This window comes from Lygodium microphyllum, chromosome 14 (genome assembly GCF_053477565.2).
Source record: "Lygodium microphyllum isolate KBCC chromosome 14, Lygodium_microphyllum_v1.1.10, whole genome shotgun sequence".
Classification (NCBI taxonomy): domain Eukaryota; kingdom Viridiplantae; phylum Streptophyta; class Polypodiopsida; order Schizaeales; family Lygodiaceae; genus Lygodium; species Lygodium microphyllum.
In genome coordinates this window covers 126,679,756-126,699,221 of record NC_141148.1, presented here as the reverse complement: position 1 = coordinate 126,699,221, position 19,466 = coordinate 126,679,756, and the positions used below count along the sequence as shown (strand labels likewise).

The 19,466-nt window shown below is 40.6% G+C and overlaps 1 protein-coding gene across 2 annotated transcripts in view; it reads right to left on the bottom strand.

Annotated features, from left to right (window-relative positions):
• Positions 1-751: 751 nt before the first annotated feature.
• Positions 752-19,466, bottom strand: part of ATS1 (phospholipid/glycerol acyltransferase family protein) — a 32,611-nt gene continuing 13,896 nt past the window's right edge. For both annotated transcript variants that reach the window (XM_087693323.1, XM_087693324.1), the window contains exons 3-12: positions 7,934-8,014; positions 7,739-7,836; positions 7,414-7,471; positions 6,504-6,605; positions 6,338-6,399; positions 6,127-6,237; positions 3,185-3,263; positions 1,706-1,825; positions 1,491-1,604; positions 752-1,279 (exon numbers count right to left, since the gene is read on the bottom strand). In XM_087693323.1, coding sequence (XP_087549449.1) covers positions 1,097-1,279; positions 1,491-1,604; positions 1,706-1,825; positions 3,185-3,263; positions 6,127-6,237; positions 6,338-6,399; positions 6,504-6,605; positions 7,414-7,471; positions 7,739-7,836; positions 7,934-8,014 — 1,008 coding nt within the window. In that variant the 3' untranslated portion in view covers positions 752-1,096. The remainder of the gene's footprint in view (positions 1,280-1,490; positions 1,605-1,705; positions 1,826-3,184; positions 3,264-6,126; positions 6,238-6,337; positions 6,400-6,503; positions 6,606-7,413; positions 7,472-7,738; positions 7,837-7,933; positions 8,015-19,466) is intronic.

Here is a 19,466-nt window from a genome sequence, read left to right as displayed (position 1 = left end):
GTTTGGATGCCTACTATAAATGGGCTCACATGAACTGTGTACAATGATTGATGTTATTTCAATGTCATGTTAGGTTACATTCCAACTCGAATTTATATTGACCCCATGATAGATTGACTGTGTTAGAACTTAGATTGAAAGAAAATAGTGTACCTCGTCCAGTGATGCTACCTCTTCTTTGTGAAGCATGCTGGATCTGCCCTCGATGGTGTCATGAATTTCATAAGCATCCATTGGATTCTTTCCATTGTTTCCAGCCCATGGGCTAATGAGGCTTTATCCATATCAAAGTCTATTTGGGTTCTCCTTCATAGTTACCTCAACATTCAAGTATAGTTTGGCCTTCATTTCAACTCAGCATTCAGGATTAATTTGGTCTTTGAACCCAAATTTCGAAGAGAGACTTCTGCTTTTATTCAAAAACTCATTTCGTGTGGAGGCCAAAGCTTCTCACAATCTCTTTCCCCAGCACTCACAATGAAACTTTTCACAATCTTTTTTTCCCCAACATTCATGAAGGATTTGGACTTCAAAAACAACTCCTCCAAACAATGATTTGTCACTACATTCAATAGCTTACTTTCTCAGGTATGCATCAGGCTATTGAAGGCCTTTCAAAGCATTTGAACTTATGGTGTTACCATAAGAAATTACTTGGACCATGCCATAACAATCTGAAAACATCTTTATTGGGTAAACATGCGCTTCTAAGTTCATCATGATAGCAGAGTTGAGATCTTGGAAAGAGGTGTTGTAAACTCCAGATGTCAAAATTTAATACAGCCCCTTTCTGGGAAGAAATAAAGCTATACAGAAGAAGTATGTATGCATAGAACTAAACATCAGGAGCTTTGAGCTGATATCCTTAAAAAGAATTGGCTGCATAATGTTACAAATCTACTGTGAATGAAGATCATGCTTTTTCCATCTACCAAAGTAATAATAGAGCATGTCCTGAGGTAGTGAATGCGTTATACATGAAGGCAGAACCACTTAATTGACATTCTGTATGGTTCTGCCAGATGTAAAAGACCTCTCAGGGTCCTTCCAACCTTCCAGTAATTTACAATTACTAAGGGAGTGGTGAGGAAGATAGCTATGACTTGCATGATACCTTCCTACCTTGACCAAAAGCTGTAGATGCTTCAAGCCATGGCTGTGAGAGGATCACCTCACTTGTGGAGGCAGCCAAGCCAACCTTCTCATGCACTGCGCGTCCAAGAACAGTGTAGTGTGAATTGACACTCTCCCACACTGTCTGAGAAAAGTGTTGGCAAGCCTGGAACACCAACAAACAACACGTTCACACTTGACATTGGATTTGCACATTGACAACACACTAGCACACTTATCGAGTCTCTTAACCCTGACAGTCATCATCTTTGACAACTTCCAATAGAAAGTTCTCTGAAGCATCTTCCAGAAACCCAAAACTCTAAGCAAGTTTACCTAGCGAGTACATGGCCTGCAAACCTTTCAAGAGTACGTACCTCATCTGGACTCTTACAATCAGCTGTTATAGTCTTGAAGTCAAGCTCACCCCCAATGGACAATCCAACCCCAGAATAACCAAGGAGACGCCTCTCCCCAATCTCCTTCTCAACCTGCAGATCATGACCAGTTTTTCTTAAATCTAAATCACATGCAGTAACAAGGAAGTTCTCTAAACACTACTAGTGAACAGACCAACTTAGCCTGAACGAACCTCCAGTGGAGGTGGCATGATGTTATGGCAAAGAAGAGCTAGTGGGTACATATGCCCTGGAGATTTAGAGTGTTCAATGAGCCTTCGCATATTTTCAACTGAAGTCGCATCAAATGAAGCCTGTACCAAATGGAGAACCATTCCACAAAATACAAAACAAACTAGCAATCAATGTTCATTCTCAACAAAACCAACACGTGAATGAGAAAACAAAACACATTACAAAGCAAAAGAGAAGTCACTACTACATTCCACTAACAATTCTCCAGCTAGAGGTCATGACAGATTGGCATAACTACCTAGTGGGGGTGTGTGACAGGATAACACAAGCAAGAAGAGTGCATCCAAATTAAGGCTGCTAGACTGCTAGCACAATAGTCAGAGTGCTTTGAACTATATCCAAATCATGGAATGTGAAACTACTGACCTAAACTTGTCAAGCCTGGGATAGAGGTTCAAACTCTGGTGGTGACGCTTTGGAGTTAATTCAAATGGCACTAATAGCCTGCTATCAGTAGGTTGAAGTAGGCTTGCCTTTAATCAACAAAGCCCTTCTTTCATGAATGGGCCCAGAAATCATTTCATACTTTACAGCAGATGTTAGCACTCGAGGACTCAATGATGCTTCACCATTCCATCTCCATCCTTGCTTGCTGCTACTATAAACCTTATACACTTGCATGGTATGGTAAAACCTGGCTCACAGTTGGCAGTATGGAAGGTGCATATGAGAACACTGCCAGTGGAAGTGTAACCAAAATTGCACAAGTTATGGAACATTCATCGTAACAACCCTCTTCAAAAAAATGTATGAGCAACCACAAGCCATTTCTTTTCCCACCCCAATGTCACATTGGGGCACATGATATCTGACTATTGTTTCATTCCTTGTACATTTCCCCAAAAGCATTGCAGAAAGTGAGTCCATAGCAGGCAGCTAATTAGTGAAATCCCTACATCTATGTGCCATCAAGAAAAAATGTAAGACTAACTTGCAGCTTGAAAACCCTATGGATGGGAACAAAGATGAAAGCAAAACCAGAACCTTCCCTAAAAATATGACTAACCAGTACTGTGACAGTACAGAAACCTGGCCGAGTCAATACTGGGTCTTGATATACCATCAAGTCAACTGCATACCGTTAAACTGCCTTAGAACTCCATTTTGCAAAGCTCTTTTTGCTGAAGGACGACATTTAAACACAAGGCTCTTGCCAATTACAGGAGTTTGCATGTGCCAAACAACAGGTAGCCGAGATGGACCACAACCTTTGAATAAAGTGAATATTTCACTAAAAACATGACCAGACCACAAAAACGTGAGGAATATATGCATAAGCACAACTGGCCTAGACTCAGTCTATATACAACATCAATAAAATAAGTGCTCCACCAAGTTAAAACATGTACTACCATTAGTTTCATCCAAACAACACAGAAAAATAGTACTGAAAGAGATTTTTAGGATAATTTACTAACAGGTGCCCATTTGCGGGTCACTGGATCAGGTCGATCGCGACCACCACTAGGAGCAATCCAAATAAGTTGTCCTCCCTTCCTACAAGGCATAAATTTGATAAACCAAAAACTCAAAACTGTACAAATGTTAAGAGAGAACAGATGTTAGAATGTATTTTAATTGCAAGGAGCAATATAAACAGACAACATGATTTCCCCAAAATAAAAAAGGCTATATACATGCAGCAGTCATGCACATATGCTATCTTGAGGACGTTCTCACAATGAAGAAATTTACTAATATAATGTGATCGAAGCAGTGAGTCAAAACTTCCAATTCCTAATCATCTTAAAACAGAAGCCGGTGACAATCAGAGAGAAATTGTCAAGAGAAGTATTGATACAGCAGTAATTGTGATGGTCCACTCAGACAGGAAATAGTTGCGGCCATGCCCCCTCCACAAAGCCTCTAGCACTCCAGTGACATCCACCTCTAAAACCTCTCACTGACCACAATTTCAGAACTGCTAACAAACATTGTGAACAGACTGCTGATTAAGACAAGACATTGACGAAGGAGCACTCAGGAGCTCCACTTCATCCAAGTTCACCTGCCAGTCTAACCAGTCAGTCCAACCAGCACTACCCACTGCCTGCTGGTCTTCATTCCTGCTAGACCCACCAATCCTAGTCAAGGAACGGGCAGTCTTGTTTGATGGATGACTAGTTTGATCTTGTTACCACCTGAAGTTCATTACAAATCAAACCAAACAACACATAGAAGCATACTGTTCCCATGAATTCCTAAAGTAAAACCCACTGTTTTATATGAGGAAGTCTTCAGTGTGAGGAAAACTAGTATAGAAGGAAACAGCAAAAAGTTAAAAATCATCCAAGAAACACACAAACCAGTGTTTTTCCATGCTGAATGTCTGGTCCAAGCATGGGACGAACCCACCATGCCAATTGCTTTATAGATAAGGGCTACTTTGAAAGGAAGAAACTAAGGGTCGGCTCTTTTCACGAGGTGATTGTTGAATTGTTCCACAATACTGTTAGGAGGAAGATCTAAATATCAGAGGTGTCATTCGCAGCAAGTCGCCTATGAGAGGGCTCAGGGAACACAACGTGACTCCACTTAAATGAGGAAGTGCTGATGGAAGAAATGACAACTCCTATGAAAGCAGAAGCAAATGCAATGAGGAAAGAAGCTGAAAGAGAACTAGAAAGAAAAATTACTCTGGAAATGAGTGCCACGAAAAGCACAATGTATGACAAGTTGAAGAAGGAAATCCGAGAGAGAGTCATGCACGAGATGATAGTTTGGCAAGAACAGATGAAGAAGGAAACATATGTCAAATCAAAGGATGAAATGCACAAGAAGTGCAGGCATGGCAAGAGAAATGAAAAACAGAAATGTACGACATGATCAACGAGGGCTGGGCTTGCAAAGCCCAATTCGAACAGAACTAGATACAGCTGAAATCATCCTGTATTCAAGGATTCAAGAGAAGAGTAGATGGGATGTGGAAATAGAGAAGAGTAAGGATGCAGAAAAGTTGGCATGAAAGATGAATCGCAAAGGGAGAAAGATGCATTGCAGGCCTGCAAAAGAGAGGTCCACTCCTGGGAAAAAGTGCCAAATGCCACCCAAAAGTAAAGAAATAAGGCGAGTCCTTGGATTGATGCCGCCAAAAGTAATAAGGGAGTACCAGTTGACAAGGTGGCAGTAATGAATGCCACCTTGGAAGAGAAGGCCAAGAGGAGAGCCAGGGAATTGCACATACGAGTCAAGTGGAAGGAAAGAGCAGCCCACACAAGTCAGAACCCAATCAATATCCGGGCTCACACATGGCTTCTCCTCATAACAAGGGCCTTACAACTTTGAGCACAATGGATCATTGGTGGCACCTTTCAAGGTTGGGGCATTGAGCATATCTAACATGTAATGTTCCATAGACCAACAATTTACATGCACCGAGTTCCATTATCCATCATCCATGACCAATGATAACTTTGAATATCAAAGAAGGATAAATATAGACCTCAAGAATAACCTTAAATATAGGAGAAGCATAATCAGTTCCAACGAATACATGTCACATGATGACTACTAATAAACAGACTCAATGTTATCAGCGTCATTCTCACTGCAGTGCCACTCTTTACAGACTCACCATATTTTTTAACTGATCATGGTTATTTGACCAAACTACACAATTTGCAGAAATCCAATTCTCACATGTCGGCAGGTGTTTTTCCTACCTGTTAGAAACATTTTTTTTGGCTATGGCTTTGAAGATTCCAAAATCTAAGTTGGAATGTTGAGAGTCCCTCAGCAGCAATGCAGCTAAGAAGATCACTTTCCAATTGTTGAGGTAGTGGTAGAACTATTGATTATACAGCTGCTGGCAAGGTATTACCTCTCACTGCTCAGAGAGATGTGCACTCAATTGGAGGCATTTACCAACTTTAATACACTCAAGTGAGGCAGCTAGTAACAACCTATTCAAAGACTCCAAAGGGAGATCCCATGCTAGCCTCTACTAGCCATAGAACACTTTGGCTGTGTCAGAGATTCACCTTCTATCTACTGTGAGAACCAAGAGTTTGTGTATGCGCTATGCAGGCCTGTTAGAAGGTTATGAGGGATAGTGTGCACGCACAACCTATTAGGCAAAACACTTTACACTGGATCTTGAACAGTAGTGCAGCCTCCTTCCCTTGTAGTATAGTTGCTTGTGTGGGTCATTGGGTTGTGTTTGCTAGTTAGGTTGTTCAAGAGTGTTATACGTTGTTTGTCAAAATCATTCACAAACCCTCCCTTGAGGGCAACATTAATCTGCCCAAGTGTGTTGAGAAAGGCAACCTTGCAATTTGGGAACTTTTGCTAACTTTGCCCACATGAGCTTATGCTTAGTCAAATCTCACAGCACCGATTTTGGAAAGTATGGTCATTATACCTGAGCAAAAGCGCTAACTCCTTCAAAGACCGAGCATTGGCCCTCCACTTCATGTCTACTAGCTCAGGTACATCATTGATGTGCTTTTTTGAATAAACACACAGAAGATTCCTGAGATCAATCAGCATTAGAGTATTCCCAATAACAAGGTGAACTTGTAAATGAACATGTCTGGCACAACACCTGGCAACTTTAACTAAATCTCACATACCTGCCCATGCTAAAAGGCTTGCAAAATGGATCTAAAACCACCCGATCCCCTGCAATATAGGTCTGCAAATGAACAGAAGTTTCAAGATGCGGATGGTTTATGCAGAGAGTAAGGTCATTATTTGAACCATATATAGGTTGATAATGGTATATGTTACATCACAGACCAGATTTTCAGCAAGATAGTGATGGCTGCTTTCTAGGAGGAGGGCCATTACAGCTGGGTCGGCTTCAGTCTGATGATTTGCAAACAGGACCACATTGTGACCCTGCCAATTCAAGTGGAAGAGGCAGTCTGAGTGGCTTTGGCCCAAATGACTCTTTTTTTCAAAACAATTATGTAATAGATGCTACACCAAGTGCAATTGGAAAAAATATAAGAACACCAGTTATACAATTGGTTGTAAAGCAGTTTCATTGTGCAGACTTACAAAAGTAATCTGAATTGGACATATCACAGTCTCCTATCAGCATTCTGTTCCTAGCGGTGGCTAGCCTCTCATTTGATGGCAATTCACTATCATGTATTGAAAACAAATAGGGACTATGTGCGTCTGTGGAAACAAGGTACAACTGCCACAGATGGCTCAGATGATCTCTGTAAGGCCACTATTCTTTATGGCTACTAAAATGATAACTGCAGAACAAAGAGAGAGAGGAAGGAATACTGATGAAGACCATACGTAGTTTCTAAAGGTATGAAATATACTGATAAAAGATGAAGATCTGAAAGCAGCTACCAGACCCAAAAGTCTCTGAGCTTTGGAATTTGTGAAATATCTTTGAAAGCTACTTGGACGCAATCTAAAAAGCAACCCATAACCCATGTATCCCCCCTCTTAAAGAGCTGACCAAGTGAAGGTGAAGGGTAGGTCAGCTTCCCATTTAGTCATCCTGCCCTTCTACATCACCATTTTATACATGAAAAGCATATGTCAGACTAACAATTAACTGTCATCTGCCTGCCTGCTAACTCTCCTGGATCAATGCTGGATTGTGCTGCTGAACTGGCACTCAAACTGATGAAATACACAGAGGTGCTCCAAAGCATTAAGTTCATAAATAACCATGAATCACCTGTTTTAATTGCTGTTCAGCTTCATCAAATCGTGCAGTATTTGCCAAGAAAGAATCTCTGGAGATGTAAAAAATCAGATATGATCACCGTGACATTTATTAACATTTGATGTTTCATTTCAACACTTAACATTTACTATGACTTTGGTTATCATTCTGAAGAAGGGAAAAACTTATTATCAAGTAGTTAAGTGCACGTATGCTACTGACATAATCCAAAAATAAGTGCAGCAGAAAACTGCAAGTTTGATAAGCTTGAAGGTTAGCAACTTATGACATTTGGGTAACTATCAAGCTCATCAATTAAAAATTAGTTAACATTTACCTGAAATTTAACAAAGGGCATATGTAATTCTGCCCAAAAGTGTAGTAGTCATATGGTTCTCTGATAGCTTTGTGATATGAAGGAAATGTGAAGGGATCCTGATACAAACAAATAGAGGATTTAACAGACTCAAATACATGGAAAGACTTGCTACCGAAGACCTGGCATAAACAAATCTAAGATCACAAAGCACACCTCAAACTGCAATAAAATACGATCCAAGACCGTAGCCATAATTCTGACTGTCTCCTCCTCACCTAATCCACCTTCTGAAACCTGTCCATTGAAACCAAAAAACAACTTTGAACTATCAAAGTAGAAAAGCAATCCACTTATGTGCTCTCTGTGCATCAACAAGTTCTACTATTGTGCATAATATTGCATGTTGCGAACATAAGTTTCTGTAAATAATATCATCCAGTAGAGTCCCTCGTAATCAAAAAGTGTGCATAGAAAAGGAAGAATAACTCGCTGTAAACCACTAAACAACTCACAATGCGTGCAGAATGAAAGTGGGAAAAAACCAACTCACAAAAAAGTCAAACGAAGGGAATGATGCACTGAGACAATTAGCTGACCACAATGGACATGTCAATCCATCTAAGTTGAATTAAGTATGGCTTGTATGCTCATCTAGGTAGGAAATTACCGTAGCCTAAGAATAAACTAGGCAACCCAAAAAATAGGGACAATTGACCAGTACATATGCTAGTGGACAAAATGAAGAAAATTTGTCAGCTTCTTTTGCCCACACAACCACCATGGTATTTAAAAATGAGAAATTATCTAGAAAGGATACGAGTCTATCCTCGTAGTAGAGACAATGGCCTAGTATAGTGAGACGAATGAAAAACGAATGGAAAAAATGAAGTTGTTTCATTCTCATGATTAAAAAAAGGCATAGCATATACTCACAATGCTAGCAGTAGCTACCCACATAACATATATCCTGACTAATACCTTAAAAGGTAAGCCCTCTGCCCAAGCATACATCTTGACTAATATCTTAAAAGGTAGTCAAGGTTGACTCCAATTCTCCTCAATCAACGCCAAAGCTCCCTCATACAAAAGCAGTGCATGATTGAGCTCATACATCCTAACTAATATCTTAAAAGATAGTCAAGGTTGACTCCAATTCTCCTCGATCAAAGCCAGAGTTTTAGCTTAGGCAGCTTTTCTTTCTTTTGTCTGGGTGATGTATCATGTGTGTATTGGAATCATAACATAGTATCTATTGGCACTATGTGTGTGTGTGTGCATAGACAAGAAAACCAGCCTTCCTTCTCGGAAAGGGTGGTAATTCCCTAATCAAGCACTTAATTACAGCAATCAACAAATAAACAAAATTGAAATGCATAATTTACCTAATAAACTTGGATATTGGACACCCTGTTCACCCCAAAATGGGTGGCTCTTTCAGTATTTCTTTAACTTCAATTGCCAATGGATTGATTACAACCCGAGATTTCATTATCTCCTTGGCTAATCCAATAAACCCTTATTGGTCCAACAATTAACAAACAAATTTGGAAATTTGCCCCTTGATTTTATCCGGTGACTTGCACTAATTGGACCCCAACTAGCCAAATGTTGCCCCAAATTTACAATGAATGGCTGGGCATCTAAAATCCCTAACAATACAAAAAATTGTGGGTGCTGATTTCAATGTATGATGCCTTCTTCTATTGGCACCAGTCTCAAGGTGGCTGAAACCCTGATTTCTGCAGAAATTTAGGGTTTTCAGCAGAAATCCTTCTATTGTCCACCAAATCTGGCTGAGATAAGATCTCTTGAGAATGGGCTGGCATAGGTGAAAGAATGCCAGAGAAGAGAAAGAATTCAGAATTTCACACGAGAAAACCCCTGAATCAGCCTGCAGCCTGCAGCTAGCACCAATCACTATTAAATGCTATCACATGCTGGCTGGAGCCTCCAAAATGCTATCGCCTACAGCTGAATGCTGTCACCTGCTCCACATGATGGTCTTCCTACTGTTGCCAGCTCCAGCATGGCTCCTATCTATTGTCTCAACCTCCTATGGCTATATTCTCTACAGAAATTGCACCAACATGTTTCTCTCTCCTTCAAGCTCAAAACTAATTAAATGGCTAAGACCCAACCCCCAAAAACGTTTTTCTCAATTTACATGAGCATTTTGGCCAAGTGGCAGCCTTCTAAACCCATTATCCAACCATTAAATTAGTTAAATAATTCCAAAAATTAATTTCAACCCTTCCAACCTTGCCCTAAATCAAATGTGCCTATCCATAATTAAATTGGCTATGCCATTTGCAACTTGGAGTGGTCCCCAACCTTTGTTGACCTTTAAACTCGAATTAATTAATTAATTAATGATAATCCCTCGTGTCACCATTGACACTTATTAGCCAAACATCTATCGTAGGTTCAAAACTGACACCAACTAACCACCAAAACCATTTGGCATAACTTTTTCCTTTGACACCCACTACATCATCCATGTCCTTGGCATGTTACCATGAAATAACTACCATGTGCATCACATGTGCTAAACAACCTTGCACATTTGATTAATAACTTAATGAAATATTATCAACAATGAAAGGGGGGGCCAGAGTGCCCAAGTGGTGTGCACACAAAGAATCGGGTGTGTTCAACAATAAAGAGTACAGAGAGAGTAGAGACTTGAGTTGGGTGTGTACCAATGTGGTACACACAAAGAATAAAAGAATGTATTTATACTTAGGATACAATACACTCACACCTACAAGGGTGCGATCACATGTATAAGTAAATTTATACACAGGAGTAGCAAGGGCCTTTACACCCAATAGCCTCCCACTTAAAGGTCCTTAGTGAACCTTTAACCAACTTCCACTAGTCGAATGCAATGCTCATGTTGAGCCTTTGCAAGACTCTTAGTGAGAATATCTGCAGAATTATCTTGTGTTCTGATCTTAGTCAGTGTGACTAGACCATCATCCAAAACCTATCTGATAAAGTGATACCGCACATCAATAAGTTTGATACGTGCATGAAACATGGCATTCTTAGCCAGGCATACAACACTCTAGCTATCACATCCAAGTACAGATGTTTTGGTGGGCAGCCCAAAATCCTTGACCAAACGACCAAGCCAAACAGCTTCTTTTGAACCTTCAATGGCTAAAATATATTCAACCTCAGTGGTAGAAAGTGCTACTATATTTTGTAATCTAAAGCACCAAGAAATGGCCCCACCAATGAAGGTAAATATGTACCTACTAGTAGACTTGCGAGTATCCAATTCACCTATTTTTCAGGGCACCGGAATAATTATTAGATTAATTTTCAATATTTAAAGATTGAAAAGTAATATTTAATTATGGCTAATGCTGGAAAAACCATTTGGAAAGGCTGCCACTTGTCAAAAATGCCTATGATGCAAGACTGAAAAACATCTTTAGAAGCTGAAGAGAGGCTTTTTTAGTGTATTCAACCTACAAGAGAGAGGCAGGAGATGTTGCTGGTCCGATTTGCAACCATTGGAGGACCTTGGGAGGCAGCCAGGGGCAGGAGAAGACTAATCAACAGTAGGTGATAGCATCTACAGGCTGTTGAGACAAGGCAACAACAGTAAATGGCTGATCTTCTTCAGTTCTTTGCATCTACAAGCTGTTGTGGCAGGGCAACTGCTGCACTTGACTGATTTTCAATCATTCTTTGCTACAAAACTCTGAATTCTCTCTCTCTACAGCTTTCTCTCTCATCTCCCAGGCATTTCACAGCCTTGCTCCAAAGATCTCAGCATTTGGAACCTTGGAGGCTAAGAAATTGCAGATTTTTCTGCTGTAAACCCTATTTTACAGCAGAAATTAGGGTTTACCAACAGCCTTGAGAAGCGTGCCAAAAATTGAAAGGTCCAAGACTTGGATTCAATCAAGGCTGAATGTGAATTTCATCTAAATTCAAGTGGAGGACTAGCCAGCCATTGAATTTGGGGCATTTCCATCATCTATGAAGTGGGTGAAGGCCAATTAAGTGCCCAAATCAAAGGGCAAATCAGATTGAAGACTTGCTAGTCACTTTGGACAGCAAGGCGAGTTTGGATTGCGAAGGGGATCGAGAGAATCCCATTGTAAATCAACTTTTTCTTCAATAAAGCTAAATAAATACCGAAAGGGGTACCAATTTCAAGGCCAATCAGGTGTGCATTGTCCAAGATCAGTCAGTAAATTTGTATTTTTAGATTTGCATTTATTGTTTGCTGCTGTAATTAAGTTGTAATCAGGGATTTACCACCTATCCACGGAAGGAAGGCTGGTTACATCTGCCATAGAAAATGATCAAGTACTTTGCTGATGTACTTTTCTTGTGAGAGAAATAAGAGCTGCTTCTCCCTATCTCTCATCACACACATGCCCAAAATGTGTTCAATTGCACCCAAGTCCATCATGGAAAAGGCTGAATTCAGCTATCTTTTTACTACATTAACCTGGCTTTTATGCTTACCAGCAATAAGCATACTATCCACATAAAGCACAAGGATTATAAGGCTTCCATCATCAGCCTTCGTTATATATAAGCAGTGATCTGGATTGCTTCTTTTAAACCCATATGAGAGCATGAGCGCATCAAATTTTTTATACCACTATCTAGGAGTCTGACTTAAACAATACTCTTAAGCCTACATACCAAATGCTCCTTCCCTGGCATAAAAAAGCCCTCTGGCTGTTTCATGTACAACTCTTCTTCTAAATCACCATGCAAGAATGTAATTCTAACATCCATTTGATCAAGCTCAAGATCCATAGATGCTACAATAGCAAATAATGCCGGAAGAGTGGTCATTTTGACAATAGATGAAAAGACTTCCTAAAAGTCGATCCCCTCTTTTTGTGTATAACCCTTAGCCACAAGCATGGCTTTGTATTTGGGTTTGCCATCCACACACTTGATTTAAAGACCCATTTGTTAAGAATAGCTTTCCTATCTTTAGGCAATGTAACCAAATCCCAAGTATCATTTTGATACAAACATTTCATTTCTCCTTGCATAGCTAACTCCCACTTTTTCTTTAACTCACATGATAATACCTTTTTATATGTGAGAGGCTCACCCTCATCTATGAGTAAAATGCAATCCAAAGAGGGATGAAACCTCCATATATGTCTCCTGACACACGTGTAGACCTTCTCATCCAAAGATCTGTGTTATCAAGCAATGGATCCACATCCAAAGGAATCTCAATGACCCCATTATTTGGCTATTGAACTGCATTTTCAGGTTGATGTAATACATTTCAGGCTGCTGTAATTCATTTTCAGCATGCTGATTTTGTTGCCTAAGCTGATTTTCAACATCCCTTTGCTGCCTTATCAAAACCAGCATCAAATGGAGCTGAATTTTCAAGGGGCTGATAGCAGTTCAAGTGGCTGATAATGCTGAAATTTCACTTTCTTTTTGTCTAAATCACTAGATGTGGCATTTTTCAGCAGCTTTGATTCATTATATACCACATCTCAACTATGCATTACCTTTTCATACTTGGAACCCAAACTCTATAACCCATGAAGATGCCTTTAAGGGATTTCATGTCAAGTTTGATTCTGTTATCAACAGGTACATGTACATAAAATTCGCGGCCAAAGACCCCTTAAGTGGTCATATGAAGCACGTTTGCCAAACCAAACCTCTTCATGGATGCCACTTTCAAGTGCATGACGTGGAGATCGGTTGCAAATATGCACCGTGGTTTTAAGTGCCTCTCCCCAAAAAGATTACGAGAGATTAGTTGTGGACAACATGCATCAAATCTTCTCACATAAAGTGTGATTCATTTACTCAGCCACACCATTAGATGACGGATTATAAGGGGTTGTAAGCTCTCATTTAATCCTATTTACATCATAAAACTTATTGAATTCTTTAGATACATACTCTCCCCCATTGTTTGTTCTTATGCATTTTAGTTTTACATTATTTTAGGTACTAACAAATGCATAAAACCTTTTAAAGGCGTCCAATGCCTCACTTTTCCGCATAAGCAAGTTAACCAATAGCTTTCTAGAATGGTCATCAATAAAAGACACAAAATAACGGAAACCACTATAAGTTTTTATTGGCATGGTATATACATTAGAGGGGACTAAATCCAAAATACATGCCTTCCTACAGGCTTCATGAGAGTATGAACTCTTTACATGTTTTCCCAAAACACTGTCATTACAAAAGTCAAGCTTTGAGTTTTTCATATCAACTCTTCCAAGTGAGAAAAGTGTTGGAGGAAGAAGAGCACAGCTGAGAGAGATGGAGGTCGAGCAAGAGTGACCGAGAGAGAGTGTGAAGGCTAAAGAGTGAGTGAGCTGAGTAAAAGTACTATCTGGTTAGAGTGTACCAACAATGTGTTGGTACGCAAAGAATAAAATGTATTTATACTTAGGGCACATAAAGGATGCATTCACATGTACAATGTGCATATACTATACACGGGGGGTTAAAACCGGGCCTTTGGAAGAAGAAGAGCACAGTTGAGAGAGATGGAGGTCGAGCAAGAGTAAACGAGAGAGTGTGTGACGGCTAAAGAGTGAGTGAGCAGAGTGAAAGTATGATTTGGTTAGAGTGTACCAACAATGTGTTGGTACACAAAGAATAAAATGTATTTAGACTTGGGGCACGTAAAGGGTGCATTCACATGTACAATGTGCGTGTCCTATACACGGGGGGTTAAAACCGGGCCTTTATCCCAACAGAAAAGTACTTGTAAACCCATTTGGCTCATGTGTCCAAGACACTTGTGCCATAGCTCCATGTGTGATTGCACTTCTACAACTCCAACAAACTTTCCAGGAAGTGCCTTGCAATGAAGATAATGTAGAGTTCCCTTTTTACAGCCTATAATGACTAGCATGGATCATTCATGAAAAATCAATTCTTGGCCATTTTCAAGAGCCAAGTATATAGTGTCTACTCCTTCAATATTACATGTATGGTTATTCCCTAGGTAAACTTTCCCAAGGTTAGCTGTTGCATAAGAAGAAAAACACTCCAAAGATGAAGTTACATGAAATGAAGCACCATTATCAACAATCCACGATTGTGATAAACCATCATGAGCAAACAACAAGGCATCTATCACATCCCTTTTAGTGATATACATGTCTTCTACTATCATAACATGTGGATCTGAAGATGCAACCGGCAAATCAATATCTTTATTTTCTTCTATCTCCTCAATAACAACATTAGAGACCACATTTGCCTTCTATGTTTCTTTAGGGATAGAGCTACCATCCTTCTCATTCGTTTTGCATTTTACATTAGCCCACTTCTTGTGTTCTTGCTCCTTTTTATGGTACTTACAATTGGGTTTTTTATGCCCTTTACATCCACACTAATAGCAAGTGATATCTTACTGTTTTTCCTTGCTTTTGCTACGAGTTTTGTTCTTATTTGCAACATTTGACCTCTTTTCAATTCGTCCTCTTACATTGAAGGCTAATCCACTGTTTCTCCCACTTGCCTTGCGTCTAATCCCCTCATTGAGAATGGAACCACGCACACTAATCAAATGTCAAGTTGGGGTTGTTGCTCGATGATACAACCAACGCTTCCCATGAATCTAGTAAAGTCATGAGCAAGAAGATAACCTTCAGCTTAGGATCAAAAGCCGACAAGCTTGCATCCAGTAATAATTGACTCAAAATACCAATGAATGCATTTAAGTATTCTAAGACGCGCTTAGACTCATCAAGCTTCAAGTTGACCAACTTTCGCATGAGATGGACCTGATTGACAGAAGTCGTGTTCTCATACATAGCCTTGAGTTTCTCCCAAACTGCATACACAGTGGTGAATCCCTTGATAGCACCCAAGTTATCATCTGTGACTGCCATTTCGACATAGGTGATGGCTTTCTTATTCATTTTAGCCCAATCCTCATATGACAAAGCAAGACGCTTGCGTTTTGCCAAAGCATCATCACAATCCTTCAAAAAAAGTATACCCTGCATATGATCTTTCTAAATATCAAAGCCATTGCCGTCAACTTTGCAAATCTCAAAAATATTCTTTGTATTAGATGTAGATACACTGCCAGCCATTTTCAAAAATAAAAAGGAACTGCAATAAAATGCTGAATACTTTCAACCAATAGCAAGGTTGCTGAATATAACAGCAAGTATTCAAACTTGTACTTCCAAAAGTGCCCAAGAAGCAGATATTTTGCTGCGATTTTAGTCCCAAAGGATGATTGCAACCTATACATTAATCAAATCTGATTCATATGCATAAAAGACAGCTCCCGCTTCAATAATACATCACCATAATGCCCAACTGCAATAACCCAAGTGTTGTATGTGCCATTGTTTCACTACACAATGAGCATTCAGCAATACATATACCAAGAGAAGTTGCCCCTTTTTTTTTTACAACATTTGATACATCCCAAGTCCAAATGTCTCCCACTCAGCAATGAATCTGCTATAGTTTCACTATCAAAGCACAAATCGGCTCAAAATGCATCACCGATGTGAAAAGCCCCAAATTTTGCCCCAATTTCATTAATACATCATCCTGAGTGTCAAATAAGGGCAAATGTTGTAGAAATTTCACAAATTTTGCAAAACCCCCAAATTTCGGGGTTCAAATGTGCACAAATTTCAGTGAAATTGGTTCAACTGAGTAAAATTTCACTTGTACATGAAAAGCCCCACAATTTCCGGAGCAAATGGGCACAATGTCTACGATTTTTGGGTCAAATGTCTTTGTTTCACATGAATAGCATCAAACCTAGGAAAAGCCCCAAATTTTCGAGCACAAATCTGAGCACTGTGCTTACACTCAAGAATGGCCAACATCATGACGCGCCAAATGCGGTAGTTGTCGCCGTCGAGCTTCTGATCTGTAGGAAGAGCCGGTAAGACAGGCACCTTCCGGTCCATAATCGCCTGGAACTCCAAGTCAATCTCTGTAGACATCTTCACCTGCAATGCCTTCACAAACGCAAAAGCAGCCCCCTCTGACTGGGAAAACTCAGCCTGCTAAGGCTCTTCCACATCCTGATCCTTCTTCACACGCCGGAGACGATGAAAAAGTAAAACCTGCACTTGTAGGCTAAAAACTCAAACTTCCTCCACGTCAAACAGCAGTAAACAGCAGCAAATCCACCACCTGTACTCCTTTCCTGTGCGCCCACATTCGTTTCAGCCTTGTTCCAAGGCGCAGCCCTCCTGTCTGCCCTTAAACGCAAAAAACGCAAATTTGTTTCGCGATGGAAACTCCTCTTCAGGTTGATTCTGCGCTCAGTCAGCCCTCAAACACTGCTCTGATACCATGTCAGAGTGCAGCGGTGCGGAAGCGTAGGACTGAGAGAGAGAGAACGCAGAGAGAGAAGAGAGAGAAAGCGATAGTGGACGATGAAGATCTACTGTATAAAGAATGCTGAATACAAAGATATGCAGATATATACACGGGCGCAGTGCGCTGGACTGCGTGTCTCCACCTCGACGATGCAACCTGCTGTCCACCTCGAAGTCTGCTGCAGTCTGCACTGTCTGCTGTCTGAAATCTGCGAACAGAGACGGAATCTGCGCGTGTCACCGGTCAGTAATCTGCGAGCAGAGAAGTGTACCAGACTGCTGAAAGTGCCAGGTATAAATAGCCGAGAAACCGGGGGAAATAGGGCGCCAGAAATGGCCAGGCGGCTGCATTTAAATGCAGCCGACTGGCTGCTGCAGGTCGGACTGCCACATGGCAGTCCGACTGTACAGTCCGACTGCCAGTCCGACTGCACCAGCCTGCTGCCCCTGATCAGGCTATGACCTGATCTCTAACAAGAAGTAGGAGAGGGAACCTTGGGCAATAAACGAATGACTGCAATCTTCCAGTCTGAAGGCATGACACTGGAAACTTGCTGACACAAGCGAGTCAACGGGTCCTTAAGTTGCTCAACATTGGTTGAAAACAACTCATTTGGAAGCCCATCCCAACCAGGAATTTTTCTTTTTGGCAAATGGGAGAGAACCCCTTCCACTTCATCCTCTAAAATATCCGCTTCCATTAAGGCTACCCATTCTGGCTGAACCTGATTTCTAATCAAATCACAAATGTATCTACGAGCAGAGTGAACAGTGTCTGACAGACTCTCTTGAGGGCCCAACAATGATTTGTAAAAATCTATACACATTTGAATGATGGATGCAGGTTCTGTCACCATAACACCTTGTTCATTCTTCAAACGCACAATATTTTCCTGGGCATATTTCTGATGTAATCGAGCAAAGAACTGGTGAGATTGACAATTATTATCGTGCAAACCCTCTGCTCTAGACAGCAATTTGAATTTACCATATTCATGTTCCTGTGAAGATTGAACGCGGCCTTTCAACCATTCAATGCCTGTCAGCAAGTCATCTATAGTATCCCCTAGCTGACATAAAGACAAAGAATGGGCCAACAAAAATTGTGCATGCCGCAATTCAACACGTAAAATGGAAGCATGCTGAATACCAAACTGACAAGATAACATATACACGCATTATCCCTAAAAACAAGCCATGTTTCCAATCCTTCTAATAGGGCCCTAGAACGAAAGGAATCAATTATTCGCTGAATACAATCTAAAAACTGATTTTGCAGGAGAAAGGATTGATTGAAACGAAGAGGCAGGCGAGCCAAGAGAGCCTTATAGGCATGAACAGGTTGATGTGTCATTTCCAAGATCAAAGAATGGTGATCAGACAAGACATGTTTTCGCTCTATCCACATATCAAGGACTGCAAGGAGAAAAGAATCACTTTGACAAACATAGGTCCTATCCAATCTAGCCCATCTGTTTGGATGCTGAAGAGAGCAATAAGTATATCCTAAGTGTGAGGGATGCAACCAAGACCACATGTCCCGTTTCAAAGACTCAGCTGCAAAAGCATCCCAAGCCTGATGCTTAGGACCATCCATAACCGTGTGTTGAGAAGTCGTCTGATCCATAGATATACAAGCATTGAAATCACCCATTACAAAGCCTTGACGAGCCATAGCAAGGCAATGCAAGTCATCCCAAAGCTAGCGACGTTCACAAGAAGCAGAAGGAGCATAGACACCCACCAGCCATAAAACTTCTCCCTCATATTGGATTTCGGTAACCATGAATCTACCTTGACGATCCTGAGAAATCAAGGATGGTTGCAATGAAGATCTAACGGTGAACATTACTCCAAATTTATGTGAAACACACCCACTATAGAAAACCAAGTAATCCTTATATACATGAGATGATCCTGCCAAAGCATGTTGTTTATGCTCCTCGGCACATAGAACATCCCAATTGCCGGCCAACATAGCTTTCCACAACCGATACTGCTTACTGCCCGAAGAGATACCTTTAACATTCCATAACGCAATTCTCATGATGGAATACGGAAAAGAAAATTAATGGATCCCGATTCCCCACCTTCCCTTTCCCTTTAATATCAACTGCTTTGGCTGCCTGAAATCTTTCCATCTCGCTTCTTCGAATCACATCAACCAGATCTGCCCTTTGCAAACTAGCAATCGAGGTACGAGAAGGAAACTGTTGTTGCTGGGTACGGAAAACATCTCGAGGAGACACCATTCTCCCTCGCGAGTCAAAGTGTCAAGCAGTATCAAAGACCCTTTTATCATTACCACCAACTGCAGACTGAGGATTCATATAGAATCCCCTACCTCGGCCTTGAAATGTCTGGGTAATAATCTGGGGAGTTAGGTGAACAAGAGTAGACCGAGGCTCTTG